The 18,659-nt window shown below is 46.7% G+C and overlaps 1 protein-coding gene across 3 annotated transcripts in view; it reads left to right on the forward strand.

The window, feature by feature from the left end:
* The window catches only part of ERICH1 (glutamate rich 1), a 58,824-nt gene that overhangs the window by 19,146 nt on the left and 21,019 nt on the right, over nucleotides 1-18,659 (forward strand). For all 3 annotated transcript variants that reach the window (XM_068532219.1, XM_068532220.1, XM_068532218.1), the window contains exon 3: nucleotides 2,364-2,498. In XM_068532219.1, the coding sequence (XP_068388320.1) occupies nucleotides 2,364-2,498 (135 nt within the window). The remainder of the gene's footprint in view (nucleotides 1-2,363; nucleotides 2,499-18,659) is intronic.

Consider the following 18,659-nt stretch of genomic DNA (forward strand, 5'->3'; position numbering starts at 1 on the left):
GTTTGGCGAGAAGTAGAGCTGCAGGTGTGCCCAAGTCTTTTCAGTGTTGGAAGAAGCAGCCAAATGAGGAAGGGGGCCTTTGTCAGTCAGTCCTTGGATGACGTTGAGAAAATGTTCTTTGTACAGTTAGGACACAGCATGGTGATTCTGATAATTATTTGTTCACTTTACAGAAGTGCGTCTGTTTGTTTCAAAAGGGCATTGATAGTTCCATTTGTTCTTAAAGATGAGGGCATTATCTGTAAACAGCCACAACAATTCGTGTGTACGCATTTTGGTGAATTTCTGTCACTCAAGAGCCCATGTTGGACCCTTATTTTTTGTTATTGCTTTATATCTGTATATATTTTAAAGAGCCAGGTAATCCCAGAAGAATTATAAAAAGCAGTATTGTACCCCGAGCTCCATGACACAAACACACCTATTGTAAAGGCTGCAGCCGTCCCAAGGGTGGCTCAGTGGCGGTGCCCTGGCGGAGGGCGTGCATGTCTGCTTGTGGGCAGGGGGCCGTGTGGACAGGCACAGTGCAGGGGGAGTCAGAGGTTAGGCATGAAATCAGGCTCGAGTGGGTGTCCGGCAAATCAGACCCAGAGCCAGAAAGGGTGAGAATTATGAACCTCGGACCTCAGCCAGCCGACCAACGAGAGGAGAGCTGATTAAGTCACCTCTTCTGAAGCCTTGCGGCCACCCCGGTTTTCCTAGGGAGACGGTGGCCTCTGTCAGCAGTGAAGGGGTCCTGGGTCCTGACATGCCTCGTCCAGATCCCCAAGCCGCACCCTGCGGGCCCGACATGTGGGCGAGGGGATGCTGTGGCCCTGCTGAGCCCCGAGCCGTGAGCAGTGAAACACAACATCTGACCGCCGTCCAGCGACGAGCCATCTTCTACCAGAAGAGACGAGGGAAACCCAGGCCGGGAAGCTGCGCTCTGCGCCTGGCCACCCTGACGCTCAGACAGCAGATCGCCTTCCTCAGCCCGCAGGCTTGGCCTCCGATGAGCGCGTGCTCGGCATGGGAGCGTCGGGAAGAGCTCTGCCCTCAGGTGCATCCTTGCCCTTCATCACAGGAGTCATATCCTGCCTCAGGTCCGCGGCGCTGCCTGTGTTCATCCTGATACTTAAGTGAGCAGTAGTGTTTCCAAGTTCTGTTAGCTGATTCAAAGCTCCCAAAAGTATTCTGTGAAAAATGATCAAATGTTGATGTTACCCGACAGGGGATGGTCTGCCTGGAAGCACGTCCCTGCTCTGCCCTTGATCTTAGTGGTAACAACACAGTCGTTAATCAACTGGGTGGGTCAGATTAACATAAGAACTACATTCTTGCCCCTTAGCTTCACAGAAGTGAAGTATATTGATGGCAGAAGAATTTGAAAGTGTTCCAAAGCTTTTACAATTTAAATGTCTCGAAACCACACATTCTGTTATATGTGCATTAGTGATTTTGCTCAGTCCTTGTCGTTTTTAAAGTAAAATATTCATTTTTCTGAGAAAGACTAATTGGGATATCCACTTGTGTTGGATAAAGGTTACTTTGCCATATCTTGAATGAGAGCATGAAGACTAAAGCGTCGATCCTACCCAGCGTTGAGAGCGTGGGGAGCAGCACCGGAAGCTGCCTCTGGACGGTGCAGACCAGCAGGTCCATTTCCAGGAATTTGTTTGGAGGAACCACGTGGTCACTTGTGCAAAGTTATGTACAACCAGGATGGTCATAGCAGCTGCTTGTAATAGTGAAAATTTAGAATCAACCTCCATATGCAAAATTTAGGACAGTGGTTAAATTATAGTTAAATTTGCCAATAACATGGAATATCATGTAGCCTTTAGGAGTATGTAAGTTTAAATATATCTTAATATTTTATCATATTCACTTTTGAATGATATTATACATATAATATATATGTGTATAATGATAAAATATGTGTAGCGTGATCCCATTAAGATGTGTGTGTGTCTGTGTGTGGGTGTGTACAGACACACACAGTGCATACATGTTGTTAGCATATAGAGAGAAAAAGGTCCAGAAGGTTACGCACCAAAATGTTGAAATTCGTGTTGTGGTCATGAGGGGTGTGTTACGTGGAGTCTTTTTATTTTCTGCTTCTTATTCATGAATTAGTTATGTTTTTATACCGTATTATAAAACCCCAGAAGTTTATATAATAAGTAACTTAATGTGAATTTAAATAATCATAGCTCACCCCTTGTTCCTGGCTGGGTGTATAGCTTAGTGACTCTGCTGGCAAAATGCTTGGCTGATTGACATCAGTATTTACGGCTCTGGCTACCCATCTTCAGTGAACGTGGTTGGAGAAGCTGCTTGGCAAGTAGACGTCTGATGGCATCTGTCCCTGCCTCTTCCTGCAGGTGGTGACACTCAGGTCCAGCCTGCGCGACGGCTCTACACCGTGGGCCTGCCTCCTGAGGGTTGGGTCCCCCCTCCGCCAGAGGCCCCCAGCTGCTCGAGTCCCGAGAGCTCCTCCAGCGGTGAGGACGCAGGAGGTAAGACTGCTGACAGCCTTCGGGGTCTTCCAGGGTTGTGACTCCATCTGAACTTTAACGGGGGTGAGCATCTCACTGCCGTGTGGTCTGCAGTCATCAGAGATGCCTGTAAGATCCACAGCAGGAAAAGCTCAGGCTGGGAGGAGACTTAAGGCTGGAATGTGATCGCAGCCCCATTTGTTAGCAAGTTAGGAGAAGTCTGGTGTTAATACATCCAAATGTGAAAGTGCTTTTCTTGTTAAGTAGGACTTTTTTTCTTGATTTTCCGATTTTTTCAAAATTTCTGAGATTGTATATCAACTTTGTAATGATGGAAATAACTTATGTTGCATCTCTTGTGGAAAGTTGAATGATGATATTTGCTTTTGCTGTTGGATGTTTTGTGAGTGAAGGAAGATCAGGGGTCAGGTGCTCTGGTGGCGGTGCAGAGGCTGCACGTTACATTCTTACCTTAAAAAGTCAAGGAAGGGCTTCCCTGGTGGCGCAGTGGTTGAGAATCTGCCTGCCAATGCAGGGGACACAGGTTCGAGCCCTGGTCTGGGAAGATCCCACATGCCGCGGAGCAACTAGGCCCGTGAGCCACAATTGCTGAGCCTGCGCTCCGCAACAAGAGAGGCCGCGATAGTGAGAGGCCCGCGCACCGCGATGCCGCAACTAGAGAAAACCCTCGCACAGAAACAAAGACCCAACACAGCCTTAAATAAATAAATAAATAAAATTTAAAAAAAAAAAAAAAAAGTCAAATGGTAGTTTTTTCCCCTTTTAATTCATCATTTCAGAACTTCCTTAAGAGGAATTGGGAATTTTCAGGTAAAAATTTTCCCCAGTTGATTTTTAACAAGTAAAAACTAAGAAACTCTGTACCATAAACCTTAACTTTGAATATCAAGAAAATATGGTTTTCTAGTAGACTGATCTTTCTGACTTCCTAATTAAAGCATCAGAAACCACAAAACCAAAAATGGGATAGCTAAGCAGTAATATAGTCATCTATTCAAGCCCTGTTGAAAATCTTTGGAATATAATTATTGGATAAATAGATTATTTCATTCAAAAATTAAGCTATGTTCTTATAAAGATAAATTACTTTGGTGACATACTCCGTTGTGTACTTAGTATATTCAATAAAAATTGTGGACTCATTCCGGGGCTGTTGCCCACAGTGAGCTCTGCTGCCCATGCCTCCCGGGCGGGTCTTTGGGCAGGATCCCAGCCGAGAACCTTCTGGGTGCCCTTGACTGAATGCATTGCCGAGCTAGAGGGACGTCCTTCCAGGAGATGGGAAGGCGTCTCAGCAGCTGGACACACGTCCCTGTGGTAGTCACTCTTCCTGGCCCTCAAGTCCCAGTGCCACCGCCTCCAGGAAGGCATGGGGGTGGCCTGGTGCCACTCTGCTCTAGCAGGTGAGCAGTGGTCAGGGCGAAGCAGAGAGACGGGGAGTCGGTGCCTAGGACACATCCCTCTAATTACCCTCTAATTACCATGCATATCCCCGGCGACTTTCATTGTACCTTTGGCTCCAGCAGGTCCCAGGTTATGTTTCTGCAGTTGCTTCTTGGCAGGCCATCCTGTTCACGTCCCTCTTTCTGTCCTCTGGTTCCCGGGAGCACACGGGTTCCAAGGACCTTCTCCCAGAGGCTGTGGTCAAGGAAGGTGTGGTGGGCCGCCGTCTCCCTCAAAGGAGAGAGTGGACTGGGAAGGGAGGTTGGGGTCTCCTTGCATGGTGTCAGCTCCATCCCTAAGGTCACAGGGTGATGTGTCCACCTCGCCCTGCCGTTCTGACTCAAGCTTCTGCCCTGACCTCACATCTGAACCCCAGTGCTGCCCCCGCCCCACGTGTGTCTGTCCCACAGCAGGTGGGCCTGGGCTCCTCGATGACCTCCCGGTGGCCACATGCTCTCCTCCGTGGGGGACAGGTCTCAGCTTTAAGAAGTGGTCCTTTCTCTCAAGAGGCCCTGTGAGCTCAGTTCCCTAAGTCAACGTCACTGAAAACGTTAACCCAGGTTTTCAGAAGAGCTTTGAATAACTCCTTCATGCACTTCTGGCTGGGAAGTTGATATCTTTCTATCATGAACACTTGTAACTCATCTCCAGTGTTTCAGCTCACTTTTCTTACTATTTCTCTAATGTTTTTCCCCTTTGTGAACCCATTTGACAAGGTGGGCCGCTTCAGGGGTCTGAAGTGATGAAGTGGAAGGAAGTGTTGATGACACTGTTCAGAATGAGAGATCTGGACTTCCCTGGTGGCGCGGTGGTTAAGAATCCGCCTGCCAATGCAGGGGACACGGGTTCGAGCCCTGGTCTGGGAAGATCCCACATGCCACGGGGCAACTAAGCCCGGGCGCCACAACTAGTGAGCCTGCACTCTAGAGCCCACGAGCCACAACTACTGAGCTCACGCACCACAACTGCTGAAGCCCGCGCGCATAGAGCCCGTGCTCCGCAACAAGAGAAGCCACTGCAATGAGAAGCCGCACACTGCAACTAGAGAAAGCCCCTGCACAGCAACAAAGACCCAACGCAGAAATCAATCGTAATCAATCAATCTGCCAAAAAGTTTTTAAAAAAATAAAATGAGACACCCTTCAGAGAGGCCTGAGAGGCCACCGCGCTCAGCCGGGAGGCATGTGTCGGGGGTCGTTAGGGCTCGACAGGGGGCTGGGACAGGAAGAGGGACTCCTGAGCCGGGACTGGCGGGGCGTGAGGCGTGCAGACCCACAAGGGTGAGAGTGGGGGCTCCGCAGTCTTACTGGTGGCACTGTAAGCACAGAGGGCGTGAGGATTGGAGTCGGAAAAGAAGAAAAAGTCCACAGGTGACTGTGTCCACTGTTGATGTCCATTTGAATGCCCAGCACCAATAAGCCATTTCAGTAGCGACTCCTCAAGAAGTTGGGAAGGAAGAGGTTTCCTGGTCAGCTGCCCCGTCTGCGGCCGCCGAGTCCTGCCTCCCCTCCCTCGGCCCATGTGGGGCGGCAGGTCTGGTGACACCCAAGGCTGACCCCTCCTCACCTCAGGGCCTGGTCCGGTCGCTCCGCCCAGTACCGCTCTCAGTGGGTGTCGTGCCTGGGCAGGGAGACTGGGGCTGAGGGTGCGCGGGACCCTTCCAGGTGGTCTCGTTTCTCACCCCCTGTAGGTGATGGTGACAAGAGCTGGGTCCCGGCTGAAGGAGGGCGCCGGCTGCTGCCCACCTCCCCTCTGCCCTGGCTCCCATGACACGGACTGAGAGCAGGAGTGACTTTTTTTTTTTTTTTTTGGATAAATTTGAATTCATAATATTTTTTAAATTTATTTTTGGCCACGTTGGGTCTTCGTTGCTGCACACAGGCTTTCTCTAGCTGCGGCGAACGGGGGCTGCTCTTCTTTGTGGTGCACGGGCTCTATGCGCGCGGGCTTCAGTAGTTGTGGCGCACGGGCTTCGTTGCTCCGTGGCATGTGGGATCTTCCCAGACCAGGGCTCAAACCCATGTCCCCTGCATTGGCAGGCAGATTCTTAACCACTGCACCACCAGGGAAGCCCAGGAGTAACATTTTTAAAGGCTGTGAAAGTCCTTTGTGAACTCTGCAGCTGTGCAAATCTAAACTGTCGTTCTAAGCATTGTCTCACGTGCTCCAGTTACAAAGAAATTCGCATTTCATATGAGGCATCTCTTCTGAGTTTGATGTTGGCAGCTTCCACCTGGGTCTGCAGGGGCTCCTTCCCAGGCACACTGGGGTCTTCACACCTGCCGCCTGCCCATGGCGCTGCTCGGTCTGTCCGGGACCCTGTGCAGGACTGCCGGTCCTGCGGACGCTCCTCTGTGTGAGCTCCTGGTGACGGCACCACGTGGGGACTGGAGTCGTCAATGACTCACAGGTTGACAAACTTGTCTTCTTCATACTTAACTGGACTGAGAATCCACATTGAGAACTGGGTGCAATTCTGCGTTTCCCTGTTAAGGCTTTGGTTTTCTTTTGATGTGAAACTGTTTTATTCCAGTAACTGATGTGTTTTAACTGTAACTGAAATTACTCTTTCCGTTTCTCTTGTGAATGTCTGGTCTTCTCCAGCAAGTCCCCTCTTTAACCTCTGTGGACCTTCAGTGCTTTCCTGTCCCTCCCGGTAGGAATGGTCTGTACTTAGCCAGCCTCCTGGTCTATCGATTTTGTAACAAAATTTGTCCTTCACATTTGCATCTCTATGGCTCATTTACCATTTTCACGGGCTTCCTTCTGCCCCTTCTCCTTTAATAGCTGAACCAAGAATTCAGCCTTTCAACAGGGAGCAATAAGCCACCCACGTCCCTTTAGAAACAGAATTGTGGTCTCATCATTTCAGCGTTGGCTCTGGCAGTGAGCCGTCAGCAGCGCTGCCCCGTGTCTTGCATGCGCATTGTTGAGAACATAGGTGATCTTGGCGAGTGACAGTTCAGGTGCACTTACCTCGTTTGAAACTTGCTTTTCACAGCCACCACTTTCTACACCATCATCTTCTCCTCTTTTCCTTAATTAAGTATTCTTGCTAGCTGTCCTTCTCTGCCTCCCCTTTCCAGCTTTCAGTGTCTCATCTCTTATCAGCAGGCACTTGTCCTTGGAGCCAGACCCCGTGCAGCCAAAGGCGCGTCCCTCCTCTGCGGGCATTTGCATCCTGCCATCATAGCAGCTTTGCAGAGGTCCTTTTTTCATAATGAAAAGGCAGGAGTTCCTGCCTGCCGCTGCCAGCAGGTGAAGTTCTGGAACCTCTACACAGAAACTTTACATTTACACATTTTATACAGAAATAAGAACCTCAGTTTTTTTTATAAACTAAAAAACAGGCCAGCCTCTAGGAAAGAGGGCCTCTTCTTCTCTGTTACTCCAATCTTTTTTTTTTTTAAAGAAAAATATTTTGTTTTTCTTGACCACAGAAACATTTACTATAGAAAAGTCAAGCATTACAGAAAACGCACAGGAAGTAAAACATCACCTAAGGCCACCAGGCTGAGACCCTAAGTAAACATCTTTTGAAACCTCTCCCCTGTGCATGTTGTATATGCATGCGCAGATTTTATAAAAGTTGTACCATATTATATGTACTGCATTATAAACCACTTTCCACACTTAATGTATTATGGAGGTTTTTTCCCATTTCAGTGCATATAGATATATTTATATCATTTTTTGAAAGTAGCTGAAATCTATTCTATGAAAGCAACTTGTTTATAACTAGGCTCCCCTCCCCTGCATTGAAAGACATCTAGAACTTCCCCTGGTGCTCGATAAGCACTTTGCACGTGAACATCATTGTACATACATGGTACATACATGCGATAGTCTGATTACCTCCTGAATATAAACTCTTGGAAGTGGAAATATTAAGCGTAAGAGTACATGTGTTTCTAAATTTGAAGACATAATAACAAACTGTCTTTCAGAAAGCTGTTCCAATTTTCATTCCTGAAGGCAGTTTAAGGAAATTCCCTTTCTTCCATTGCCTGGACATTTTCAGTCTTTTAAATTTTAGCTAATTGTTTGGACAACATATATCTTACATTTTCATGTGAGAAAACTGTGCGTTAGGGAAATTCTTTCTAAGCCTAAGAGCCGAAATGACAGGTTTGACTGTGAAGAAATTTAAACTTTCTTTATGGCAAAGGGCACTATAAACAAGGTTCAGAAGCAAAGGACAGAATAGGAGATGATATTTGCACATTCCACAATAGATGAAAGTTTCCTTACCATATAACAAGATATTACAAATCAATAAGAAAAGAAAAGATCACCCCAGTAGAATGAGCAGAAAGATGGCAACACCCAGAGGGACAAATAATACTCACAAGCACCCTTGTATGGCTCCTGTTTCTACATTTTTATATGAAATGTTTGACGCATCTGAGATATATTTTGTTAGAACAAGGTGTAGATCCATCTTTTTGAAAATAGATTTTCCTTTTTAACTCCCGCACTTTTTCTTCAGTTACCTGTGACTTTTCCCTGATGGCTTAGAAGCCGTGCATATGACGGACCCCGTTCCACATCCACGGCTCTCTTCTTGGCTCCTGCTCACCCGCCTTCCCCGACCTGCCTTCCTCAGCGGCTGCCCCGCTGGCTCGTGGGCTGGATGGGGCTTCCTCATGCCTCTTTGCAGGCGGTTGGGTAGATGCAGCGTCCATCCCTGTCAGCAGGACGGCTGGGGATCCCTGCCCTCATCTGCACCCTCCCTGGGGCCACATGGGCATCGCAGAGCCGCGCGGAGCTGAAGGGCCATTCCAGGAGTCATGGGGCGCCCGCGGAGTGGGGACTGCACCTGGGTCGGAGAAACCCGACCCATCTGGTTTCTTTTTTCTTTTTCCAGAAGAGCTTCTTAGTCGTGAATGAGTGATTCCCACGTTTGTAAATCGATCCTTTATTAATGTCTTATATAACTATTTACATTTCTTTGTGACCTTTTCCAGTATTGATCTCTGGATTTTATGATGGCACCACTGTTTGTTTGTTTTTTTTTTTGGCTATCATAACATACTTTATGAACTTTTTGCAGACAGCCAAGTTTGATGAGGGCTGAGACTCTGTAATTATGTCATCTCTGCGTTTCAGGAGCCACCTCCACAAAGTTCCCCGACCTGCATGTGCTGGGTTCCCCTGGTAAATGTCACCACCAGGAGGGCTCCCACACCCTTGAAAGTGAACACCTGGGCAGAGTCTGGAATGCACGGCTTTCTTCTCCTTCCGCTGCCACAGCCCCGCGCCACCTGTGAGGACGCCCAGCCTCCTCCACACTCTCCCCTTTGCTCCTTCAGCTGCCACTCCGAGAGGGCACAGTTAGGCCAGAATTCACTCATTGAAGTCACTTCCTCCCGTCCCCATCCCCATCCCAGGGCCTCCAGGGCTGTGGGCTCGAGACTCAGCACCGTCTCGGGGTGCTCTGACCCAGGCGCCACCCTGGACCTGAGAACACTGGCCGGCTCCACAGTCCAGGGGTGCACTGCGGGCTGGTCCCGCTGCACTGTCAGAGTTGTGTGTCAGCTCTTCCCAATGTCCTTGTTCTCCGTGTGAGAACACGGGGGAAGTCTGGTCAGACTCCTGGTCGCTTCCCTCGCTGCCGGCCGGTCGTCTGCTTTCCTCTTCCCTGGGCTGCGTCCCTGCAACAAAGTACACTCAACACCTGAAGCATTTAATAATCGCACACGCCCGGAACTACTTCCTCTCTTTGTGCCTTTTCCAGAATTTATGTCTGTATTGAAGATACCTGCCTTTTTATAACAGTATAACATATCTATGATGTTATATGTTACTTTAGTTGTTGTGACAGTTATGTTCATTGCTTGCTGGATGCCAGCAATCTGGCATCTGCTTTTGGATCTGTGGTTTCAGTGACTGAGAGGTGCCCCTGTCCCTCCGGGTGTCTTTCTTACACACTCCCCACGGCTTGCTGTCTGGGCTGTTTCCCTGTTTTTCCTTGCTGGGATCTGTTTTGGATCTTCCTCTGCAGATGTCTTCCTTTTCCAGATTTCCTACGAAATCTGACTTGCCTTTGGTTTTAATTCCTTCGCTAAGGTCTGTGGCGCAATTCCCCGGCGTGTCACCGTCACCGCGGTGTCTCACTCTCAGGGTCCTTGTGGCCTCACCTCTTCAGTGACTTTCTCGCTTACAGCTCCCCCCTCCAATGCTGTTTATAACGGGAAGTGAGACCCCCCCGTCTGGCTCTCATCAGAGGGTGCAGCGGGGCACTGGCGGGGGGGGGAGTGAGTTTGGGACCCTGAGCCCCTCTGCCTGGCGCCTCTGCCTCTGTCAGGGCTCATTCAGGCTCCTCCCGTCGCTCTGATCTCCTCCTGTGACCTCTGCCCCTGCCTGCTGAAGTAGCCCAGGGGTTCCCGTCTGCTCCTGCCATTCATGTTCTTGCGAGTCGGTCCTGCTGGGGCCCAGCTCTGTGCTGGTCGGTGCGGGGGCTCCCGTTCGCTGACCTCACACACGTCCTCTGTGTCCGTCTGAGACCTGCCACACTTGCTGTCACCCCCTTTGCTGATCTGCTCCCCCCTCCAGCCCGCCGGGCGGGATCGGGTCGGGTAAGGCTCCGGCTTCCTTCTAGCCTCTGCCCGCTGCTCGGTCCCTCCAGCGTGGGGACCTCTTCTCTGCCCAGATCCTTCCCTCCGCACGTCCTCTCTTGGCCTCCCTGACCCCACCCCCCACCACGACACAGAAGTGCCGCCTCCCTTTGCCTTCCATCCAGTATCTGGTTATTTCTGTAACTGTCTTGCTCTTGCATCCTCACCTCCAGCCCCTGGGGGACGGAGCTCTGACTTGCCAGGTGGCAGAGTGAGCGTGAAGGGCCCTGGGTTTGCAGCCCCACTGTTGACTGTGGGTGCCGTCTTCCTTACTTCCCTGAGCCTCAGTTTCCTTGACCACCTGATGGGGTAATAATCCTGCACTAGCACGCCACACGCTTGCTGTGCCAATTAGATTGGGTTTGTGCAATGCTTGTGCAAACGTGAGCGCTGCCAGCTCTTAATTCCCTGAGGCACCGGCGCCTGCTGGTGTTAAGTCTTCAGTCAATATTTGATGAACCAAGTTGCGTAATTATTTATAAAAGCAGCCTGCAAAGAAGGACCAGTCCTCTCTCTTCGTATAATCACTCGTATAATCACAAGTGGTTGACTGTATTGACATGGTTTTTGTGTTCAGATCAAGCTGCAAAGTCATTAAAATCAAGTCATTTTGATGGAACGCTATTATGATTAGTATTCTAATAGCAAGCTCTGGTTGAAATAGTTATTAACTTCATGGCTTTTGGAAGGATGAGCTAAATGCACGGTTCTAATGTGGCTTCGTTGTGAGTCAACCATCCTTTCAATGAGTTTTGACGGCTTTAGGCCACAGTTCTAAGGCAGATCCATCTTCAGATCTCACTGGCTCTGTCTGGGCTGAAGAAACCCTGATGCGTGATTTCTCTGAGCTTCCCAGGTGCAGAGCACAGCAGGCACTCTAGCTCATTTGACTAATAAGGTGCAGTTTTCACCAGAGGCCACCGGAGTCAAGGTAGAGTCCTAGGCAGGCTCTCAGCAGAGATTCTCTGACCAGGGCCACGTTCCATACACATCATACTCTCTCAAGGGGCAGCAAAGCCAGACTCAGAGTTAGCAGGCTTTCATTCTTGTCCCGGTGATTTATTGAAATGAGACTTAAGACATGTAATTGTGTGAAAGCCTTTCCTTTCTCACAGGTTACTTGGGGGCATCTGAGGGACAGTAGAGGTGGTGTCATTCTGAACCACTCTTTTCTCTCGGTGAGTCGAGAACCCTCACTTAGACCAGCTACCTCTGCCATGCACTGTCAACAAGGTGACATAAAAGGCTAGACACAGAAAAGAGTTCATGCATTCTTAGAGCACCTAAAAAGGCCTAGATTGTTTCTAGAAGACTAGAACTATTTTGTATGCTCATGTTTTTGTTTCTTTGGCATCTTATTGGCACACACACCTGATACCCTGGATTCCTCTCAGTCACAGTGGAGTGAGCTAGCATAGCTTTAGATGTATGATTGACCAAGGACTATGTGGGTCAGAATATTGATTTTGAAATAATTTACCAGTGGAGTGTGCACAGCTCTTTAACCTGCCTTTATAAAAAAAGAAAACCCACATTTGTTTGGATTGCCATTTATTTTCTTAAAGTATTTACTTAATTTCCAAACCATTGTTGGCACATATTCATAAGAAACTTGGATTAGAGAAATATTTAGATCTTGGTAAACCCGTACACCACCTTAGCTTATTGTAAGCAAATGCATTACAATAATAGAACAGATTATGAATACTTCTTTGGATATTGATTAATATTTCTTCAACTAATAAAATTTATTGATTAATATGTCCTCAACTAATAGACATTCCAAAGAGATACTGAGAAAAGAAGGTGGGAAATTATTTAAGTTGAAGATGTCCACTCTTGGCACTTTATTCAGCGTAGTATTGGAAGTCCTAGCCAGAGCAATTAGGCAAGAAAAAGAAATAAAGGCCTCTAAATCAGGAAGGAAGAAGTAAAACTGACTCTATTTGCAGATGACATGGTTTTATATATAAAAAAACCCTAAAGACTCCACCAAAAAAAAAAAAACTGTTAGAATGAACAAATGAATTCAGTCAAGTTGCAGGGTACAAAATCAGTTTATGAAGATCAGTTTCATTTCTTTACACTAACAATGAACTATCAGAAATTAGGAAAACAGCCCAATTTACAATTGCATCAAAAAGAATAAAATTCCTAGGTAGGAATAAATTTAATGGAGATGAAAGGTCTATACATGAAAACTATAAGACATTGATGAAGGAAATTGACAACGACAAATGTAAGTAAATGGAAAGATATTTCATGCTCGTGGATTGGAAGAATTAATATTGTTAAAATGTCCGTACTACCCAAAGCAATCTACAGATTCAGTGCAATCCCTATCAAAATTCCGAGGGAATTTCTCACAGAAATGGAACAAATAATCTTAAAATTTGTATGGAACCACAAAAGACCCTGAATAGCCAAAGCAATCTTGAGAAAGAAGAACAAAGCTAGAGGTAACATGCTTTCTGACCTCAAACTATATTACAAAGCTGCAGTAATCAAAACAGTGTGATATTGGCATAAAAACACACACATAGATCAATGGAACAGAATAGAGAGCCCAGAAATAAACCCACACATATATGGTCAATTAATTTACAACAAAGGAGCCAAGACTGTGCAATGGGGAAAGGACAATCTCTTCAATAAATGGTGTTGGGAAAACTGGACAGCCACATGCAAAAGAATGAAACTAGACCCCTGTCTCACACCTTACACAAAAACTAACTCAAAGTAAATTTAAGACCTGAATGTAAGAGCTGGAAACTCCTAGAAGAAAACATAAGTGGTAAGCTCCTTGACATCAGTCTTGGCAATGACTTTTAGGATTTGACACCATCTGTATCCTAAAATAATGAGGTAGCATAAGAATCTTGTGAATTCTGAATGTAAATTCCATTGCATTTTCACAGCCAGTCAGATTCTTAATCTCAAGGTAATCAGAGCCAAACAGGAAAGTACTTTCAACAAAAGCATCCGGTGTGAAGTAGCAATTGGTCATGGTAGAGCCAGGGTGATGGATCTCCTGTGTGTCCAGAGGCTGACCTTGTGAAGGTGACCTTACACCCTGCTCCCTGCTTTGTCCTGGGCCGTAGAAGCCATTGGCTGCGTGTGAGACTTGGATTAACTCATTGACAGCCCAAGGAACTCCCTGTTAGTAAAAAGTCAGGAGACCCAGACTTCCTAAGTTCACCGTAATCTATCTGACTGGGAGAGAGAAAGCCTGACTGTGAGAGTCCTTTCTGTTTGTATGGATACCAAGGAGTAACTCTGATCATCAGCAGATTTAAACAGACCACGTGTAGCCATACTTCAGTCTCCAAAAGATAGTTGGTTCATATTTATGGAAACGATAAATAAGCAGCTTTTGCTCTTGACTTTCAGAGCACATGGGTTCTGTCCCCTGATTGCACCGTCTCTTTCTGCACCGTGGCTGGATCTGAGATAATGAGCTCTTTGTTAGAACCTTGTGCGTCAGACATTGAAGGAACAACCATGACGATAACACAACCCTTACTGCTGTAGAGCTTAGAGGTTAGGGAGTGGAATAAAGTCAATAACAGACTTTGTCATTCAGTACTAAGTGTTATTAGCGATAGAGACCAAGCGCCGTAGGAACACAGCGGATGGAGAAGCTAACCTTGGGAAGTCTTATAAAGCACTTGAGATTTGAACTGGTAAGAAAAGGTTGGCTCATAAACAAGAGGAACGATTTAATTTTAGACAGAGAATAAAGAATCATGAAAAGGTCTGGTATGTTTGGGGTGGAAAATGTTATAAAGGGTCAAATTTATCATTTTTCCATATCTTTATAAATTATGTTACATTACTCGGAGTTCTGCATGTAACCCAGCCAAACAGCTACGTTCTATTTTTTTAAAAGCAACTGACAAAGGATTAATCTCCAAAATATACAAGCAGCTCATGCAGCTCAATATCAAAAAACAAACAACCCAATCCAAAAATGGGCAGAAGACCTAAATAGGCATTTCTCCAAAGAAGATATACAGATTGCCGACAAACACATGAAAAGATGCTCAACATCACTAATCATTAGAGAAATGCAAATCAAAACTACAATGAGGTATCACCTCACACCGGTCAGAATAGCCATCATCAAAAAATCTACAAACAATAAATGCTGGAGAGGGTGTGGAGAAAAGGGAAGCCTCTTGCACTGTTGGTGGGAATGTAAATTGTTACAGCCACTATGGAGAACAGTATGGAGGTTCCTTAAAAAACTAAAAATAGAACTACACATACAACCCAGCAATCCCACTCCTGGGCACATACCCTGAGAAAACCATAATTCAAAAAGAGTCATGTACCACAATGTTCATTGCAGCTCTGTTTACAATAGCCAGGACATGGAAGCAACCTAAGTGTCCATCGACAGATGAATGGAAAAAGAAGATGTGGCACATATATACAATGGATTATTACTCAGCCATAAAAAGAAACGAAATTGAGTTGTTTGTAGTGAGGTGGATGGACCTAGAGTCTGTCATACAGAGTGAAGCAAGTCAGAAAGAGAAAAATAAATACCATATGCTAACACATATATGTGGAATCTAAAAAAAAAATGGTTCTGATGAACCTAGGGGAAGGACAGGAATAAAGGCTCAGATGTAGAGAATGGACTTGAGGACACAGGGAGGGGGAAGGGTAAGCTGGGACAAAGTGAGAGGGTAGCACTGACATATATACACTACCAAATGGAAAATAGATAGCTAGTGGGAAGCAGCCACATAGCGCAGGGAGATCAGCCTGGTGCTTCGTGACCACCTAGAGGGGTGGGAAAGGGAGGGTGGGAGGGAGACACAAGAGGGAGGAGATATGGGGATATATGTATACGTATAGCTGACTCACTTTGTTATACAACAGAAACTAACACAACATTGTAAAGCAATTATACTCCCATAAAGATGTTAAAAAAAAAAATTATGTTCAATTATGTGTAGCCATTGCCCAGTGGTCTATGCTGGAAATGTTAAAAGAAGAAAATAAACAGATCTTTGTATCGATTGTAATGCCTACATATCATATCTAGGTATTAACATGCAATACTGTTTTTCAAAAGAAATGTTGAACCATGTCTGTGTGAGTTAACTGGATATTCTCCACGCTAAGTCGCATCAAGATGTTGTACTTAGGAAACAGACACGAAGACATCTCCTTTGGGGAAAAGGCCTCTAAGCACCGGCTGCCGAGGCAGATGTGAGCCCATGTCGGCTGCCACGCGATTAGGGTGGTAAAGTCCTCCTGCAGTGACTGCTGTCCCTCATCTGTGAGAAAACGAGAGACTCAAGCAACAAATACGTAGCGTCGAAAGGGCATTGAGTGATGAGTATTTCTTCAGATCAAGTAATTAGTCCTGTCCGTTACCATGAACAAGACGCGGAAAGAGCAGGGTGGCCGTGTGACCTCTGGCCCCGGGAGCCGGGTATCCCCAGCCATTGCCTCCTGCCCGCCGCTCCTGCACGAGCCTGTGGTGAGCGTCCTGGATGGTACCGTGCTGTCCAGAAGCAGAAGGACTCCCCCACCTCCGGGGCCGTGAGCCCTGGGAGTGACGCAGGGGCATGAGCTGAGGTGGAGACTCGGGTGCCACGTCTGCTGACCCCAGGGCAGCATGGGCACCCCTGCCTCGGCCTCTGCGGAGTCCTCGTTACGGGGAGACCCAGGGACAGTGAGGCTCCCTGCTGCTCTGGGGCTGCGGTTCCAGTTCCCGGTGGGGTCCCTGCGGTTGGTGCTCTCTGCCAGGGTCGGCGCTCGCCGGTGTTATCTTGCGACCCTGGTTGCCGTGCGGGTGAGCGTCCTCCTTGCCGCACTCATGTCCTGCTTCTGCGTATGCAGGCTCCCAGGCAGCCTGTCTGTAGGGCCTGGGGACCTTCTGGACTCACAGTGGTGCCAGCTGTAGCTGGCATCCCCACGAGGTCTGACACTTTCCCTCCGGCAGGGAAGCAGCAGGGTGAGGGCTTCACGTGCAGTGTCCCTGCGGGATTTTCTCACGCTCTATCGCATTTCGCATTTCCCTTCCATTTCTAGTTTGCTACACGTTTTCATGATCTGTTGGTGTTAATATTGATTGAATACTTTATATCACTACAATCAGACGGTTAACATTTTGTTTAGAAGTTTTGTATTGATGATTATGAGAGGGGTTGGCCTGCAACCTTCCCGTCTTTCAGTGTCCTCAGCAGGTTTTGAAATGAGCACTGTGTTGTCCTCGCAGAGCGTGTGGCCACTGTCACTGTCTCTGTTCTCCAGAAATGTTTTGTATGTTGGGCGTTTGTTTCTTCCTTCAATGTTCCTTAGAAGTCAGGTGAATCCGCCTAGGCCTGAAGTTCTTCTGTGGGATTATTTTTAACTAAAGATTCCATTTTTTAATAGATATAGGACTATTAAGATTTTCCGTTTCTTCATGTGTCCAGTTTGGTATATTGTACTTTTCTCAGAATTCTCCATTTCATACAAACTATGTAATTTATTTGCATAGAGTTGTTCACAGAGCCATCTTATGGGTCCTTTCGCGCCTACAGGGTGTATGTTAACACACGCCTTCACCCCACACTGGCGTTTATGTGTCCTCTGCTCATCCCGTCCAGTCTTGCACTGTTCGTCTGTTTTCTTTCTTCACAGTGTCAGTGCTGGTTGCTCTCTCTCTTTTGGGTTTTCTTTTCTCTTCCTTTATTTTGTGCTCCTCTGATTGTTATTTCTTTCCTTCTGCTTTCCTCAGGTATAAGTTGCTGTTGTTTTTCCAGCTTCTTTCTTATATCATTGATTTTTAGCCTTTTTTCTTTCCTGACATATTTAAGACTATAAATTCACCTTTAAGTAGAATTTAGTGACATCCCATGTTTTGAGTTGTCATAATTTCATCAAGTTTAAAATAATAATTTTTCCTTATTATGAAAGCAGTATCTGCTCAAAGTCCTACAGTTGGAAATCAGAAAAGTACAATGAAAAATAACAACCTACAGTCACAGCACCCAGAAACCACAGTTAACCCCACAGGTCTGGCATCTGGACCTTCAGTATCTCAGTGTGTATTAAGTTTTCCTCTTAAGAAGTACGCACACACACTTATATGAAAAAGTATGATACTCTTATGTTTTACACCCTTTTTTGCCACCTCCTCCTTCTCAAATTCCTGCTTTATAGTCTTTTAGAGTAGCAGGCTGATAGCATAATCATCCTCACAGGGCAGCATTCATGCTGTGCTCTCACCACTTGCAAAGAGAAATAAACCGGAGGATGACGTCAGTAATTGGCTCGGCTGGAAGGGCCTGGAGAATGGAGATATCGGAGAATAAATGAGAGCAGCTCTCCGGATGCCACTCTTGGTGGACAGAAAGGATGCCCCCAGATGACTGCACACTGGTCCCCAGATGGCTTTACTGTGACGTGATAAAGCATCCTATGGATGACTTTTTTCCAAATCAATAAAGGCAAGAATAGACCCCAATGAGGAGAAATGTAATTTTTTCTTTTTTTAACTGAATCTCAAAAATTTTTTAAATTCCATAAGCAGTGGTCATTTTTCAAACATTAATATTTGACAAGACCAGCTCAAGGGCCAGCTATTCAGAGATACTCATGAATCAGGTGTCTGTCAGCGAAACTAAGCAGGTCTCTAAAATCAGTTAATATCAACTTTCAAATGAAATAGGAAAATGCTGAGTTCAGTCATCCACTGGTGATTGAGAAGAGAGAGAAAATGTACCAAGTATGGGACTGTATGACAGTGTCACATCATGATTTTATGAGGAGTAATTTGGGCTTCATGCCAAGTTGCAGGCAGCACTAGGTCTCCTGGTTGTCACGTGTATCAAGAGAAAACTGAGGACTCTCATTCCAGAGTCAGGGGAGGACTCTCCCTGTATCCAGAGGCAGTGTCTGGTTTGGTGATGACACGAAGCTGCAGGGGAGGGGGCCTTCCGTGTCACACAGGCCGGGGGGCGGGGGGCGGGTGGACGCTTGTTTAAATGCGCAGGTGGGAGTTTGGCTGCATAAATAGACTCAGAGCCCAGAACAAGAGAAGAAACCACCTCCACAGATTGGAGGGTGTGACCAGCGGGTTCCGAGTCTCAGGCCC

This window comes from Eschrichtius robustus, chromosome 21 (genome assembly GCF_028021215.1).
Source record: "Eschrichtius robustus isolate mEscRob2 chromosome 21, mEscRob2.pri, whole genome shotgun sequence".
Taxonomy (NCBI): Eukaryota; Metazoa; Chordata; class Mammalia; order Artiodactyla; family Eschrichtiidae; genus Eschrichtius; species Eschrichtius robustus.